The following is a 14,136-nucleotide window of genomic DNA, read 5'->3' as shown; positions in this document are numbered from 1 at the left end:
TTAAACAGAAAAGGTTAAATTGTTTAAACTTGTGAATTTACCAGCATATAAACTGTGCATTCTGGCTCCAGAGCCTGTGTTCTCGACCACTGCTCAAGAGTTCAGCTGCTGTCTCCTGGCCCTGCTGGTGAGCTTGCCTGGCATCCGGCCCTGGCTACCTCCTAATAACTTTCTCTAGATGGAGGAGCCCTGGTATCTGATGGGCGCTTTATTCTGCAGCTGGGTCTCTGGGGATAGTCTTTCCTGCACCTGACCTGGAGAGAGTGATCCATTATGAAGGGTTGTCAATCTGCCAGCATCATTCACCAGCTCTTTCTGTTACTTGAAAAAAAAGAGAAAACTGTGCTGAGTCTGAATAAGTTACTGCCTATTATGCAGAAGAGAATGGTCTTCAGAAGGCAAGTGTTTATTCTCACCACTGACTGGGCAACCACCTGCTGAGGTTGTACCGTTATGATTTCAATATCCCTATTGTGTACAGAGTTAAAGTGCAAAGAACAGCAAGTCTCTAAGTTAGACTAAAGAGAGGATGTTTTTCTTCTTATTCCAAGGAAAAAGTCTCAATGTTTATTTCTTAAGTGGAGATTGTACATGATGGAAGTTCTCTCTCCTTGCATCGTGTTTCACAGGATACACCTTTGAAAGAGTTAATATTAATTTCTTATGGTAACTTAAGCTTCAAAAGAACTAGGACCCCAGCATACAATGTCTCGGGCCCACTGAATGAATTGGTGAATCTTTGACTGTGTTACTTGATCCAAGATTCTGTCAAGGCCTTGATGTAGGAGGGAAACAAGGACGTGGCCTTGAGGTGTATAAATGGGACAGAGACTCCAGCTCCCACATCCTTGTCCCTGGCTGTCTGTTCTTTGCAGTAAAAATATCAGCCAGAAAGGCCAAGGTCCCAGCACGTCCTAGACTCTCTTAGTACGTGTAGTGTTTCTCATTTGTTTACCAGAGTCCTTCTGAAATCATGTAATTTTTCATAACCCGATATTTTTAAAAATTAAATTCATTGTTTTGAGTAGGTCAGAAACATGGTACGAAATTTGAAAGGTACCAAAGACTCTTACAAGGAAAGCATTGCACCCATCCCTGCCCCCAGCACCCCTGCCTCCACAGAGGCAGCCAGTTCAACAGCCTGATTTTAGTAGGAATTGTGAGTAGGCTTCCTGCTTCCAGATTCCTTAGCTTTACCATTTCTGATATCTCCTAGATATCACATGCCACCTATTACTTCTTGTGAGGGACCTTAGAGTTCCCATTCTGTAGTCATGTCCCAGCCCCGTTGTTAAACTGGTTGTGTGACTTTTAGGCCAGTGTGACTTTTAATCTGCCTGACCTTAGTTTCCTCAACTGTAAACAGGATAATAATCTCAGCCTCAGAGGTTGGAGAAGGTTTAATGAAGTAGCGAGTATAACAGAACACCAGGAGTGGGCTCTGTGAGAGTGGGGACCGTGTCTTGTTCACCTTGTGTTTCAGGTTGAGTTTTTCAGAAACAGCCATCCAGGCAGAGTTTGATGTGCAGGATATTTATCAGGGATCAACATAAGTGGAAGGAAGGATGGGGAAGGAGGCAGAATTGGGCAGAGGGTAGTGTCGAACGGTGCTGCAGGCCGGGCACATCTCTGCTAACCCCACACGTGAGTTTTCCAGGGCAGGTCAGACCCATCAGAGCTGTCCCCCAGGGGTCAGTGGCTGCTCCTTTACACCCCTGCCGTGAGTAGGCATTTCTGTGGTTGCCCAGGAAGGGCTTCCTCTCAGGCAGGGCAGCTCTGCTGCCAGGGCAAAACCTGGGAGCTGCCATCTGGAGACTATCTGCTCATGGCCCTTGCAGTAGCTGAGTGAGCACTAAGTGCGCATCTTTGAAGAAGAGCTGGCGGCTCACCTCCATGTCCATTGTATTTACCACCAGCACCCAGCGCATCTGGGAAGAACAGATGCTTAGTCAAAACCTCCTGAGGGGATAAAGTGTGTAGTTCAGGGCCTGGGATGTAATTCAGATGGGGAAGTCTTGGCACGCAGGTGGCCTTTAGTGCTTTACTGATGTGGATGGAGAAAAGCAGAAGGCAAGGTGCCTGACTCTGTTGGTTTTGCTCTCCCAGGTAGCTCGCTGTTGCTTCTGCTTCGGTCCCTATGGAGAAGGTAAGTAGAGAACTTTCTTCTGTGCATCTGTGTGGCCCTGCAGACTTTTACCTCTCGTCTATAGGCATTTGGGATTCAGGTACAAAAACTTGAATGGTAAGGGGAAACTTTTATTCCAAAGGCCGGTTTACTGTTTCTATACTTTTCACATTCTTCCCAAAGGTTTGCTGGGTTTTGTGTGTTTGTGTTGGTATTCTGGCAGGTAAGAAATTAGTCTATTTTGGCTCATATTTAAGTTATACAGTGGGATTCAGAGAAGCAGAAAGTGCATTTTAAAGTAATGAAAATTTGGAAAATGCCAGGAGGTCCTGATACCTTGTTTTGGACAATTTCTTCCCTTCGGCTTATTTTTCTTCTGGAATTGGAGGATCCCAGGGTCTTGAGAACTCCTGGTCTACTCACTTTATTCTGAGCTTATAATAACTTTTTTGTTTTCAAGGACTCTCTTTTTTATGCTCTGTTAAAATAAATGGGATGTTAGGTAACTCATCCTGCTAAGGAAGGTTCTGGGGTAGGGTGGAAGTTTTGTGCCTATGGCATAGATGTAAAATGGCCTGAGTGTACAAATGGCTTTTGACATCTTTTCAACTTAACAGCCCCTGGGGTTGAAATGAGTATGTCTTTGTTCAAATGGTAAGTGTGCGTGTGTTCACTCATTGAGCTTCCCTGCTGGCTTTGTGGTTCACAGACACTGAAGAACAGCAGAACATGAAAGAAGGACCTGGGGTCATTTACGATGAGAAGAGAGGCACCGTTTATAGCTATTCCTATTTCCACTTCGTGTTCTTGTTGGCTTCCCTCTATGTGATGATGACTGTCACCAACTGGTTCAAGTGAGTGGCCCATTTCTGAGACGTTTTAAAGGGGCAGTCTTTTAAAAAGTAAGTTGAGTCCATTCTTTAAGGTGCTGAGGCATAGATTAGATCTCCTGGAGTCAACTAAACTCTTCTCCAAGTCAAGCTGTATTCACCTTTGCAAAAACAGTTCTGAGTTCCTAACACTCTGTCGGCACGAAGTTGCTGATGCATACTGCAACTTTTCAAAAAGGAACGTTAACTGCATATGGGCAGTCTAGAAGAACATAGTAATGGAGGAAGCACTTGGAATTTTCAAGTAATCATTTGTTTTTAAGAAAGGGAAAATATTTTTTCTACTTTGTATTTTGGTTTTTCTTTTTTACACTTTTGTTACTAAAGTTTAAAACATCTTTTAAAAAACTAATGAAAAAGTATCAAAAGTAACAGTGACCCCCCCCGCCCCCACACCATTACCACTGCTAACAATATGGTCTGTATCCTTTCATTACGTTTCTATGCATTTACAAGCCTATGTAATTTTTGAAAATATAAATGTGATAACATATTTTTACTCCCTTGAGTTTTTTTTTTTTAAAGTTGGCTGTAGATGATGGACCTGACTTTCTTTGTTACCACATAGAGATTCCTTTTGAATCATACACATTTTTTTTTAATTCTTTGATCCAAAGTTTTTGTTGGATCATAATTTGTTACATGGCGGGATATACATAGGATAGACATTTAGACTCATTGCGCTTGCTTTTATTCATTCAACAAATATTTGAGTTCTATGTGCTACACTGTTCTAGGTGACAGGGCTTACATTCTAATGGGAGAGACAGACCATGCTCCAAATCAAATATAGCATGTCAGGTAGTGATGTTATTGGGGAGAAAAACAAAATGAAGAAGAGGAATGAGGAGGACCTCGTGGGATTGGGGGAAGCTTCACCGAGGAGATGCTTCTTGAATATCCTTCTGATAGAGAAGCTGGAGAGGGAGCTTCCAATGCTTCCCTATGATACTAGAGATTGCCTGGAGAGTTTTGGCTTGGGGAGCTTAAGAAAGGATGGAGGGAGTTATAATTGGCCAGGCAGGTAATAACACGTTGTCAAGGGTGTGGGGAAATAAGAACCCTGTTAATGCTCCTGCTAGGATTGTAAAATGGCACAGCCGCTTCAGAAAACACTTTGGAAAATCCTCAAAATACTAAGCATAGAGTTTTGATATGATCCAGCAATTCTACTCCTAAGTATGTACCCGTGAGAATAAAAAGCACATATGTCCACACAAAAATTTCTACACAATGTGCATAGCAGCACTGTTGATAATAGCCAAAAAGGGAAACAATCCAAATGTCCATCAACTAATGGTAGATAAACAAAATGTGATGTATCCTATACAGTAGAATATTTCTCCACAATAAAAAGGGATAAAGTACTGACACATGCTACAACGTGAACACACCTTGAAAACATTATGCTAAGTGAAAAAAGCCAGTCATGAGAGGCCACATAATTTCGAATAAAAATGCCCAGAATGGGCGAATCCTTAGAGACCAAAGTAGGTTAGTGAATGCCGGGGCTGAGGGGAGGGGAGGAAGCAGGAGGGAAGCTAAAGGGTGCAGGGTTTTTGGGGTGATGAGAATGTTCTCAAATTGATGGTGGTGGTGGTTATGCAAGTCTATGAACATAATAAAAGTCATTGAATTGTACACTTTAAATGGGTGTGCATTATATATGAATTCACTTCTTAGGAAACAAAGAAAGAAAGGCTGGAGGAGGCAGAAGCAAGGAAACACTTCCCACCCGGTCTTTTCCTGCTCTGATGACAGATGGCTCTCTTTGCTTCCACAGCTATGAAAGCGCCAACATCGAAACCTTCTTCAGTGGGAGCTGGTCCATCTTCTGGGTCAAGACGGCCTCCTGCTGGATGTGCGTGCTGTTATACCTGTGCACACTGGTCGCGCCCCTCTGCTGTCCCTCTCGGCAGTTCTATGTGTGAGATCTGAGCAATCCTCTTGGTTCCGGCCTCCAGGCTGGAAACGACGTCCTTCAAACAAGTGTCTCAAGTCACTGAGCAGTGTGACTGGCGCTTTGTGAAAAGCTGACATCCTCTGGCTGGCTCGAGGGTGTCTGAAAAAGCTTTCAGGAAAAGGAAAAAAAAAAAAAAACACCTGATAAGCTTTTTAATTCTGAAATTTGAAAAGAAACTACCAGATTATCCCAAAAGAATTGAATATTTCAACCAAGCTGATACTGAGTGATAATATATATTTTGTATATGTCTTTTCCCTAAAAACAAGGAAAGCAGTTGGGCTTGTGTTCTCCTTCCACATGTCTTTACCAAAGCAGTTTGGGGCACGACATCTCACAGGGATGAAAACTTACCTTGTGTGGCCTCTCATTTTCATCCTTGGAAAAGAAAACATGCCAATCTTATGGCCCCTCGGCTCCTGCCAGAGTGCAGGCCCCTCTTCACACCGTGGCCTGCCGAGCTCTTTCCACAGCTCCCCGGTATTTACAGGGTACCGGAGGAAGCACCTGCTTTTCACTCCACCCTTGTGTGGCTTCCTCCTGGCCCCCAGGTGTTGTGATGCTGGGAATCACAGACTTCACATTCTGCCATCACTCTTCCTAGAGGTCCCCTCATCCTTTCTGGGTTCAGCATCTTTGTTATAATGTGAAAAGGCACAATTCGCCATCACCAACCTGCGTGATCTTCCGTGTTATCACTACCTGATCGGAGTTACTGCAATAATTATGACTCTTTATTTGTGGTGTTATTCACATGATTATAGAATGGGATTCATGTTGTGTCCTTTGTCTAGATGATGGAGGGCTGTAATTATTACTCGTTTGTGCTTTTAATAGTGATAATTCTTCAGGACCTTACCTGAAAAGTTGCTTCTTGACTGAAGCCTGCTGCCCTGCCGTTTCAGTAAGGTCAGCCCCTCAGTTTCTCTTCCACCTCGAGGCCTTTGAAATGGTAAAAGCAAAAGGGATCTGCAGTGCTACCACACTCTTAATGTCCATTATGGTTTTTTGGGGAGTAGATTTGCTGAGGTGAGGATCCCACCACCTCAAACAGAGCTGACCAGATAAGGCCTATTAACTAGCTGTAGAAGTGACCAGATATACTTAGAAGAAAAGGTGGGTGGTGGAGGTGTTTACTTAAGCCGCAAACAACATCCACAGAAATTTCCAAAGTACGTACTTGTGAAGTAATACTCACGAGAGATTGGACTTTGTGAAGTTGCCATTTTCAGTGTTGATGTACTCAGTTAGGGAAGCGTTAACTCAGTGGAAAGTCCCTTAGAGACCCCAGTGCAGACAAGGCGGGGATGCCCCTGTTAGTATTTCATGCAGGATGGAAAGAATCCTCCCAAACTCCCTGGCAGAGAGGGTCTGAGAATGAAAAGATTGGCCTGTGCCCTACTGTATGCGTTGGGTAGAACTGGGCCTCACTCAAGCTGGGCTCCAGTGTGCCACAATACTGGTGCAGGAAATTAGTCAAATTCTTTATTTCTACTCTTTTGCCCTCCTTCCAAGAAAATAAGGGTGGGGAGGGGATACAAATACAATGGATGAATTCATCTAGGAATTTGCCTTATTGATAGTATCTGAGATTCAGGTTTAAAAGACACTCATTATATGTGTATGGGAGAGCCTTGTTTTGTAAACTTTATCACATTTCTTTTTTTAGGCAGGAGATCTTTGTGCTCAGCAATTGAAAGATGATCTGGAGTCACAAAATGAATAGCCGCCACGTGCAGCCCCCATTAAGCAGGTGGGGGTTGAACTCCGTGGATCAGAGCAGGTTGAGGGAGCTGGGGACATGTGTGTGTAGCAGCAGCTTCCTGGCAGGGGCCACTGCAGTGGCTGGTGTAATGACACAGGGCTCTGAGTAATCGAGATTGGCTTTTAGGAAAGACCACAAGCAAAGGCAGGTCACGAGAAAAGGCAGATGAAGAGCGGGGGTTGTATCAGTGACCAGTTTTATGTTTTCTTCCCACTAGCTGGGTCTGGCAGCCAGTTGTGTGACTTTAGAACTGGTCTTAACAGCAGGTCAAGGTTAAGCTAACAAGGCTGTGTACTCCTTGGCTGGCCCTTGTTGACCCCCTTACCTTGCAGAAAGAAGCTCGGGGAAATGACATTGCCAGTGGCAGGGCCCTTGGAGCTTCCTTCCTTAGTTGCCCAGGCAACCCACCCTTTTCCAGCTGTCTAAGACTTGGTTTGTGGCCTGAAGTTCCTTTCTGAAGGAAGGTTGGTTTGACACAAGAGGAATAGTTATAGTCACCTGGTTTTTATTCTTAACTGAGATTTCGAGCAAGTTTATCTGAATGATTGAGAGACAGTAAATGTGCTCTGAGGACTGTGGACATATAAATAAGTTGACTTTAATAACTAATTAATTGTAATAAACAATACTCAGGTGATGAGTCAATATTCATAGGTTTAAAGAACCTATATTTTTGTGCTATTGTGATTTAAGAAACTGGAAAAATTGTGCCAATTGCTTTGAGTTGCTAGGATGATGGTGTTCATCTGATAAATTCATTTTTAAATAATAGACTTTTGCTTCCTATGACTTTTGTACATGATTTTTAAAGTGCACTTCCAGAAGCTGCTGGTCAGACTCCTTTAACAATGAAAGCCGAAGAAGAGTTTTTAAAACTTCTGTGTATGTTTTCTTTGTGCTATTCATCCCATGTGGAAATTTCCCCCCTTTCATTTCCATGAGTAAAAACACTGAGTGTGGAAAGGGATTCTTCAGGTAGTGTTGCTGTATACATGTCATCTGACTGAAGACCAGAGAGTTTTCTATCAAAAGCTTTCGGACACTCTTCTTTGTCCTTATTTGGTCTTGCTTTTGTTGGTTTTGCTTTTGCCTTTGCACTTTTTTGGGAAATGGCTTGAAGGAACTGTTCGCCAGAGGTATTTGGAGCCCTCGTATAATGGACTGTGCATGTGGGCAATTGGAGGGTGGGGTTACTGGGGATTTGGGGTTCTGGTGCCCATCAGAAATAGCCAGCAGGGGTTTCCCACAGCACATTGTTTATTTCCAGTTCCTCAGAGGTTCCTTCATTATGGATGGCCTCCATGCAGTGCTAGTTCCTCCGCTCTCCTCCCCTCCACCAGTTGTCACCCTCTGCCTTTTTAAAATTACGTACGTACTTAATTTTGGCCAGAAATTTACTACCATTGGTGCTTCATGTTACCTGCAAAGAGAGAATTCCAGAGCCTATATTTAAACTGCCTGAACTTTTTCTCCCTTGACTGCCTTCCCAAATAGCATCTCATTTTAATGTGCATTAGTGACCTGCCCCTTTTGGAAATGAAAGAGGGTTTATCCTATAACTAAGGGTGTGACCATGGGCTAAGGCCCTGCATGTCCAGAGAGAACACTGGCCTCTTTAATTAAAGACAGTGCAGTAGACACTTGGTTCATGGAATTCTCTGTAGGACATTCTTCTTAATTTACTATTAGCACTAACTCTATATGGCTTTGTTCTTAAAGCCACCATGTTTCCTGCCATCTTTACTATATTGGTAAAGCCTCACACATTTTAATCTAATGTTGCATTTCAGGTAGAGATGGGCTCTCTAATATTGGACTTACTTCAAAGGACTGGAGGGCTGTTCACACAGGTCTTTTGAACTAATTCTAGCTATTCTAAGATCATGTTTTTTTTTCCTTTCCTTGGTAACTCATTTGCAGAGTTGTTCATTTTGAAAGGGGAAAATATTTGGCTTTTACCAAAGCGGTGTTTTTGTTTTGTTTTAAATCAAAATCCTTTCAGCAAAAACTTAATTGGAGAAGGGTAGATTAAGAATGAATATGTCCAAATTCACTTCTGTAGGAGTTTAATCATATTTATGTGGGAAAAATGATGGGAGAATAACTCTTTAAGCTAATCCTTTGGGATGATGGATCCTGGGAAATTCTCTCAGGTAAGCAAAGCTTGTAGCAGATGTGTAATATATGTCTTGAGAGCTATTTATAAGAAATTTAAGGGGATCGTGTTTTCATTTATTAAAGATTTAAGTTTTTTTACTTTGTAAAAAAAAACTACAAAAAATTTTATAGTCATAACTTTTTAAAATTTTTAAACTTTTTTGAAACAATTAGCTGTAGCCAAATCATGTGGTTATGTTTTGCTATATTAGAATTTGAAAATGTAACGTGTGGTAAATCTACTGTTCGAAATTTGTAATGGTCTCAGATATGGTTAGCGTTTGGATAACTTTCTAAATAGTTTTTTCCTCCTTTAGTCACAAAAGCAGTTGTGGGTTGATATTAGTTTTTTGAAGTGTCTGAAGTTGACTAGTCTCTTACTATGTAAAAAACTCAAAACTTGTTAACTCTGTACTTTTAATAAAATTTAAAACTGAAAACATGTTGTTTTTTCTCTCTTCTGATGGATACATTTACAATTAAAATCCTCCAGGTAGTGTTTTCCAAGATGTTTGTTGTCTTCAAATGTTAATCAGCTCTCTTAAGTTTCTTAGTCTGTTCTGATTCTTGAAGGAAAATATGAACATGAAAACCAAAGCTTTTTGGTTCCTTTTTCCTATTAATGCTAGTTATACAGTGTCTTCAGTATGAGAATTAAAGTAAGTCTTTAAAGAAGTAGTGTGAGTCCACCCATGTGGTTCTTTTTCAATATTTAGCTATTCCAAATCTTCTGCATTTCCCTTTAAAGTTTAGAATTAACTTGTGAATTCCTTTGACTGGGATGGTATTGAGTCATTAGATCAGTTTGAGAAGAACTGACATCATAATAGTAAGTCTTCTGATAAATATTAAATACTTAATACTGTTTTATTACAATATCTTTACATAGGATTTAATCTTGATACTTCTTCATTTTTATGAGATTAGTTTTCTAAATTTTTTAGGTAACATAACATAAAATTTGCCATCTTAGCCATTTTTAACTTCTACGTGGTGCATCCAAGTTCCAGACCTGTTTTCACGTTGCGTAGCTGAAACTGTACTCATTAAACAGCAGTCCCGTGTTTGCTCTTCCACCAGCCCTGGAAACCACTGTCTCTGTCTCCTTGCTGTCTCTATGAATTTGTCATTTGCTTTTTTTTTCCCCCTCTGTTTTTTCCCAGATAGATACTAATACTGTTAAGGTCTTTTGGCTTTTGATGATTCATCCATCCCACTTGTGCTTTGGGGTTTACCACTTTTTGTTGTAAATATTGCCCATGGGGTTTTGGTTGTGCTATCTAGTTGCTCTTTTTAAGTGGGAATTCAGAAAGATCCAAAAACTATGCTCTGCCGTTGCCATCATTCTTCCATTCACTCTTGAACCCACCACAATAAGGCTTTGTCAGAAAGTGCTTTCCAAGGTTGTTGGTAACCTCCATGTTGCTGAATGTATTATCCTCATCTTTCTTACCAGAAGCGCTTGACACTATTAGATAAATTACAAACTTTATTCAGATTTCACTGGTTTTTACATACACACATCCCCACGTTTTGAAGTGATTACTTACTGTTCAACTTGCACTTAAGATCATGGGAGGCAGATAACTTGTCTTGTTAGTTCTCATGTCTCTGCGCCCACAGAACCACACCCAAAGAACCACCCCTGCGAGCACGACTGGACCTGATTTAGTTCTTAGTTCCGCCCTCTAGGTCAAATTTTCTTTTCCACAAAAAAAGGCCCGATTTTCAGCTGAACAGGTTGCTTAGCTGCTTCCTGCCCAAAAGTGATTGAGAGCTCAGTGGCCTCAGTTTAAAAGGTCTCTGTCCGTTTTAGTGTAAGCTGGTCAAGCTTTTGTTTAATTTGCTTAAAAATGTTTTCTATGAATCTTCACTATATTTAGATAAAAACCAACCCCACCAATCTTTTCCAGACAGAGCCCCCCTGAACTTTGGGTTACGGTTCAGAGTGTGACAATACCCTTATCCTTGCAGAAACCATTTTGTCCAGCAGAGATTAAGGAGGCACAAGCCTAAGATTCTCAGACGTCTTTTTGTCTAGCCAGGAAAATTTGAGAAGCATTTTCTTAAAATTTTCCAAGACCTTAAGATCTTTATCTTGACCCTGAGACCACATTTTACTTGTGTCATCTTAGAAATAATATGTGGGTAATAAAATAAGTGTTGTTGAAAAATACTTCATTGACTATGTTTTGGATGTATCGTTTAATGAAAAATAATTTAGAAAACTATATATATACAGCGCTATCCAAATCCTGTGTATATGAACTGTTAACGAAAAAGTTATCCTGATACTTATTATAATGGTAACAATTTTATTCAAGACTTCTGCAGCAGGGCAGAGAAATCAGGCACAGCTCTGAATACAAGGACAAACAGGGATTTATAGCCAACAAAGGAGGGTGTCCAGTGGCCAGAAAGTTAAAAGAGGAGACATTTAGGGTAAAGGGATTCTTGCTAAAGGTAGGCCAAAGACTTTTACATCAAAGATGGAGGATGAAGAACTTGATTGGATATCAGGGGTGGGGGGAACTCTTGCTAAGAGTAGGCTATGTAGGCCAGGAAGAACAAGATGGACTCGGAAGGCCAAGGTCAAGGCCTAGTCAAGAAGAGTGCCCAGAGGAGCTTGATTAAAGTTTGGTCAAGGAGAGGGTCTTTATTAACATACACATGCTCGCCCATTCAGAGAAGATGTACTCAAAATGTTCATCTATTGTTTTGTCTTCACAGCAGCACAACCAGGCTGCTTCCCCCGCTCCAAATTTTTGGGCATTGTTCACATGGTTGTAGAAGGAGTAGCTATGTTCTTTCCCCACAGTTGTCATAGCTACAGTTAATTGATCTGGAAGTGGACTTTCCATCTAAGCTGGGCAGTCAGCCTCTCTGGAAATTTGAACTTAGAAGTGAAAGTGTTGGGAAACTTAACAGCTGTTGTTAGTGACTATTTTCGGCATGGACACAGAGAAAGCCAATTTGCAGGAAGATAGAAGATTAAAGCAGTTGCGCAGACTGGTTGTGAAGGAGAAGGTAGAGACTGGGGAGATGGTGAGGGGAGGAGGGAGAGAGGGAGCTAATGAGAATGAATGGATTTCTTAAGGTGTTCCAGTTCCCAGTTCTATTCCATTCTGGTGGCCCAGCTTAAAATAATGATAGCTAATGTTTATTAAACCCTTAATTGTGTCTGGAATAATTCTCACAACGATTCCATGGACGTTACTGTTCTAGTTCTCGTTGTACACATGAGGGGAAAAAGGCAAACTTTTGTCAAAATCCTTACTAAATGCAATTGTTTTTTCAGAGGTAGCCCAATCTCATCTCTCCCTTGTCTCCTTTTCCCATCTCCTTTTCTTTACCCACCCCCACTGAAGGTCTCCTTTAGGTCAATCTTTCCTTTCTCTGTTTAGAACTTTCTTTTGGTTTCTCTATTGGGATAACAATTATATCAGTAGGGAATTGCATTTGAGTAACAGAGACTGAACCTCAGGGGCTTAAAACACCTGGGATTTGGGTTCAACATCTCATGGATGTCAGGTCGAAGTTTACTGTGAATTTCTGGCTTTTGTGGCTTCAGGGTCTGCTTTGAAGATCCACCTTATTTACATTTCAGGCAGAAACCAGAGGAAGGGCTCAGGGCTCCCTGGAGAAAAGCATATTGCATAGTCTAGGCAGGAAATATGAGGACCTGGAATATCTTGTTATTGCCAGAAAACAGGAATACTTTCAAAGACATTTTGATGACAAGCTGTTATGCCTACTAATGAATTTTATCTAGAAATTAATTTGTAATCATTACAGTATTCTATACATATTTTTCTGCCTTTTGAGGTGAGTGAAGAGACTCTGATGAATAAGACCTAATAAAAAAAACTCAGAAGATCCAGGTAATTAAATTTAAAATCAATGTTAAAATGTTTCAGTTAAAACTTGTTAAATTTTATAAGGTTAAACTTTTCAGATAGCATGTTTTAAATGTTTAGAATGATTTTGTCTATAGAAATGAGGTTTTTGTCGGGTGTTTAAAGGGCTTGAGAAAGTCAAATGTATTAAAATTAGACTGTACTTTAAAATTTCCAAAACTTGTTTAAAAAATGTAATAAATATTTGGGTGTATTTATCAAATTTATAAGCCAAGTAGGCATTAATTAAAATAAAATTGGATAATAAAATATTAACACAAAATTCATTCAATTTGTAAATAAAATAACCCTTAAGTTTAAAGGCTTAAAATTAATTTAAATATATAAAAGATAAGTTGAAACTCTATTTATTTCAATGCATAAAATTTCTCTTCAGACAAAAATACAGTTGACCACTTGGGTGTGTCCACCAGTGTAGGCAAAGTCATGCTGCGGTAACAAGCAACTCCAAAAGCCTCGGTGGTTTATAGTGACTAAAGTTCAATTCTTGCTTGTGCCACATGTCTATTGTAGGCCATCTGCAGCTCTTCTCTGAGTTCTCTTCACCCTGCTGTTCGAGTGTTGCAAACTAGGCCACTTTGGCAGAAGGGTTATTTCGAACGGAAGGCAATTGAGAAGAACCGGATACAAAAAAAACTCTCTGCCCTCTCTCTATCTGCCTGAAAACAGAACATAAGTTTATAAAGGTGACCTTCTCTCCAGCAAGTAGGACAAAGGTTAATCCCTGGAGACCCCTATTAGTGTTAATGGAGAAGGCATTAACTTAAATCTGCATAACACCGTACTCTGTTTACCATGCTTTCTCTGTTCACTTCTCCATAACTGGCCTCCTCACAACTTTCTTTTGTCTTCAGAGGAAGATAATATTTAAGCCTGAATTCTAAGCCACTTCTAAGAGTTACTCATTTTCCCCTGGTTATCTCCCATGTGTACATGAGGTACACATGTTAAAAAACTTATGTTTTTCTTTTGTTAATATGTCTTTTATTATAGGGGTCTCAGCTAAGAACTCAGAAAGGTAGAGGTAAAATTATTTTTCCTCCCCTATAGCATGTCAATACATTTTTGGTTGTTCTATTTTTCTTTTCTTAATTTCTTAATCTTTGTTATAGAGGTCCCAGCCTAGAACTTTGAAGGGTTAGAAGGAAAGTTATTTCTCTCTCCTACACTGATATCATGGAAGAGAGGAAGAGAACATGGCAGAACCACATGGTGACTCCTAAAGCTTCTGCTTAGAGGTGGCATAACTAACTTCTGTTTTCATTGCATTGATTAAAGCAAGTCTCATGGACAGTCTTGAGGTCAGCAGGGTGGAGATA

General features: G+C 40.6%; 1 protein-coding gene across 1 annotated transcript in view; it reads left to right on the top strand.

Moving 5' to 3' along the window:
* SERINC5 (serine incorporator 5) overlaps window positions 1-9,340 on the top strand; it is a 93,431-nt gene extending 84,091 nt beyond the window's left edge. The window contains exons 11-14 of the mRNA XM_023522950.1: window positions 297-317; window positions 2,107-2,146; window positions 2,835-2,979; window positions 4,799-9,340. Of these exons, the coding sequence (XP_023378718.1) occupies window positions 297-317; window positions 2,107-2,146; window positions 2,835-2,979; window positions 4,799-4,946 (354 nt within the window). The 3' untranslated portion in view covers window positions 4,947-9,340. The remainder of the gene's footprint in view (window positions 1-296; window positions 318-2,106; window positions 2,147-2,834; window positions 2,980-4,798) is intronic.
* Window positions 9,341-14,136: the final 4,796 nt, after the last annotated feature.

Source organism: Pteropus vampyrus, unplaced genomic scaffold, assembly GCF_000151845.1.
Source record: "Pteropus vampyrus isolate Shadow unplaced genomic scaffold, Pvam_2.0 Scaffold11, whole genome shotgun sequence".
NCBI lineage: Eukaryota > Metazoa > Chordata > Mammalia > Chiroptera > Pteropodidae > Pteropus > Pteropus vampyrus.
The sequence above is the reverse complement of the archived record's forward strand: the minus strand, read 5'-3'. Positions and strand labels throughout refer to the sequence as shown.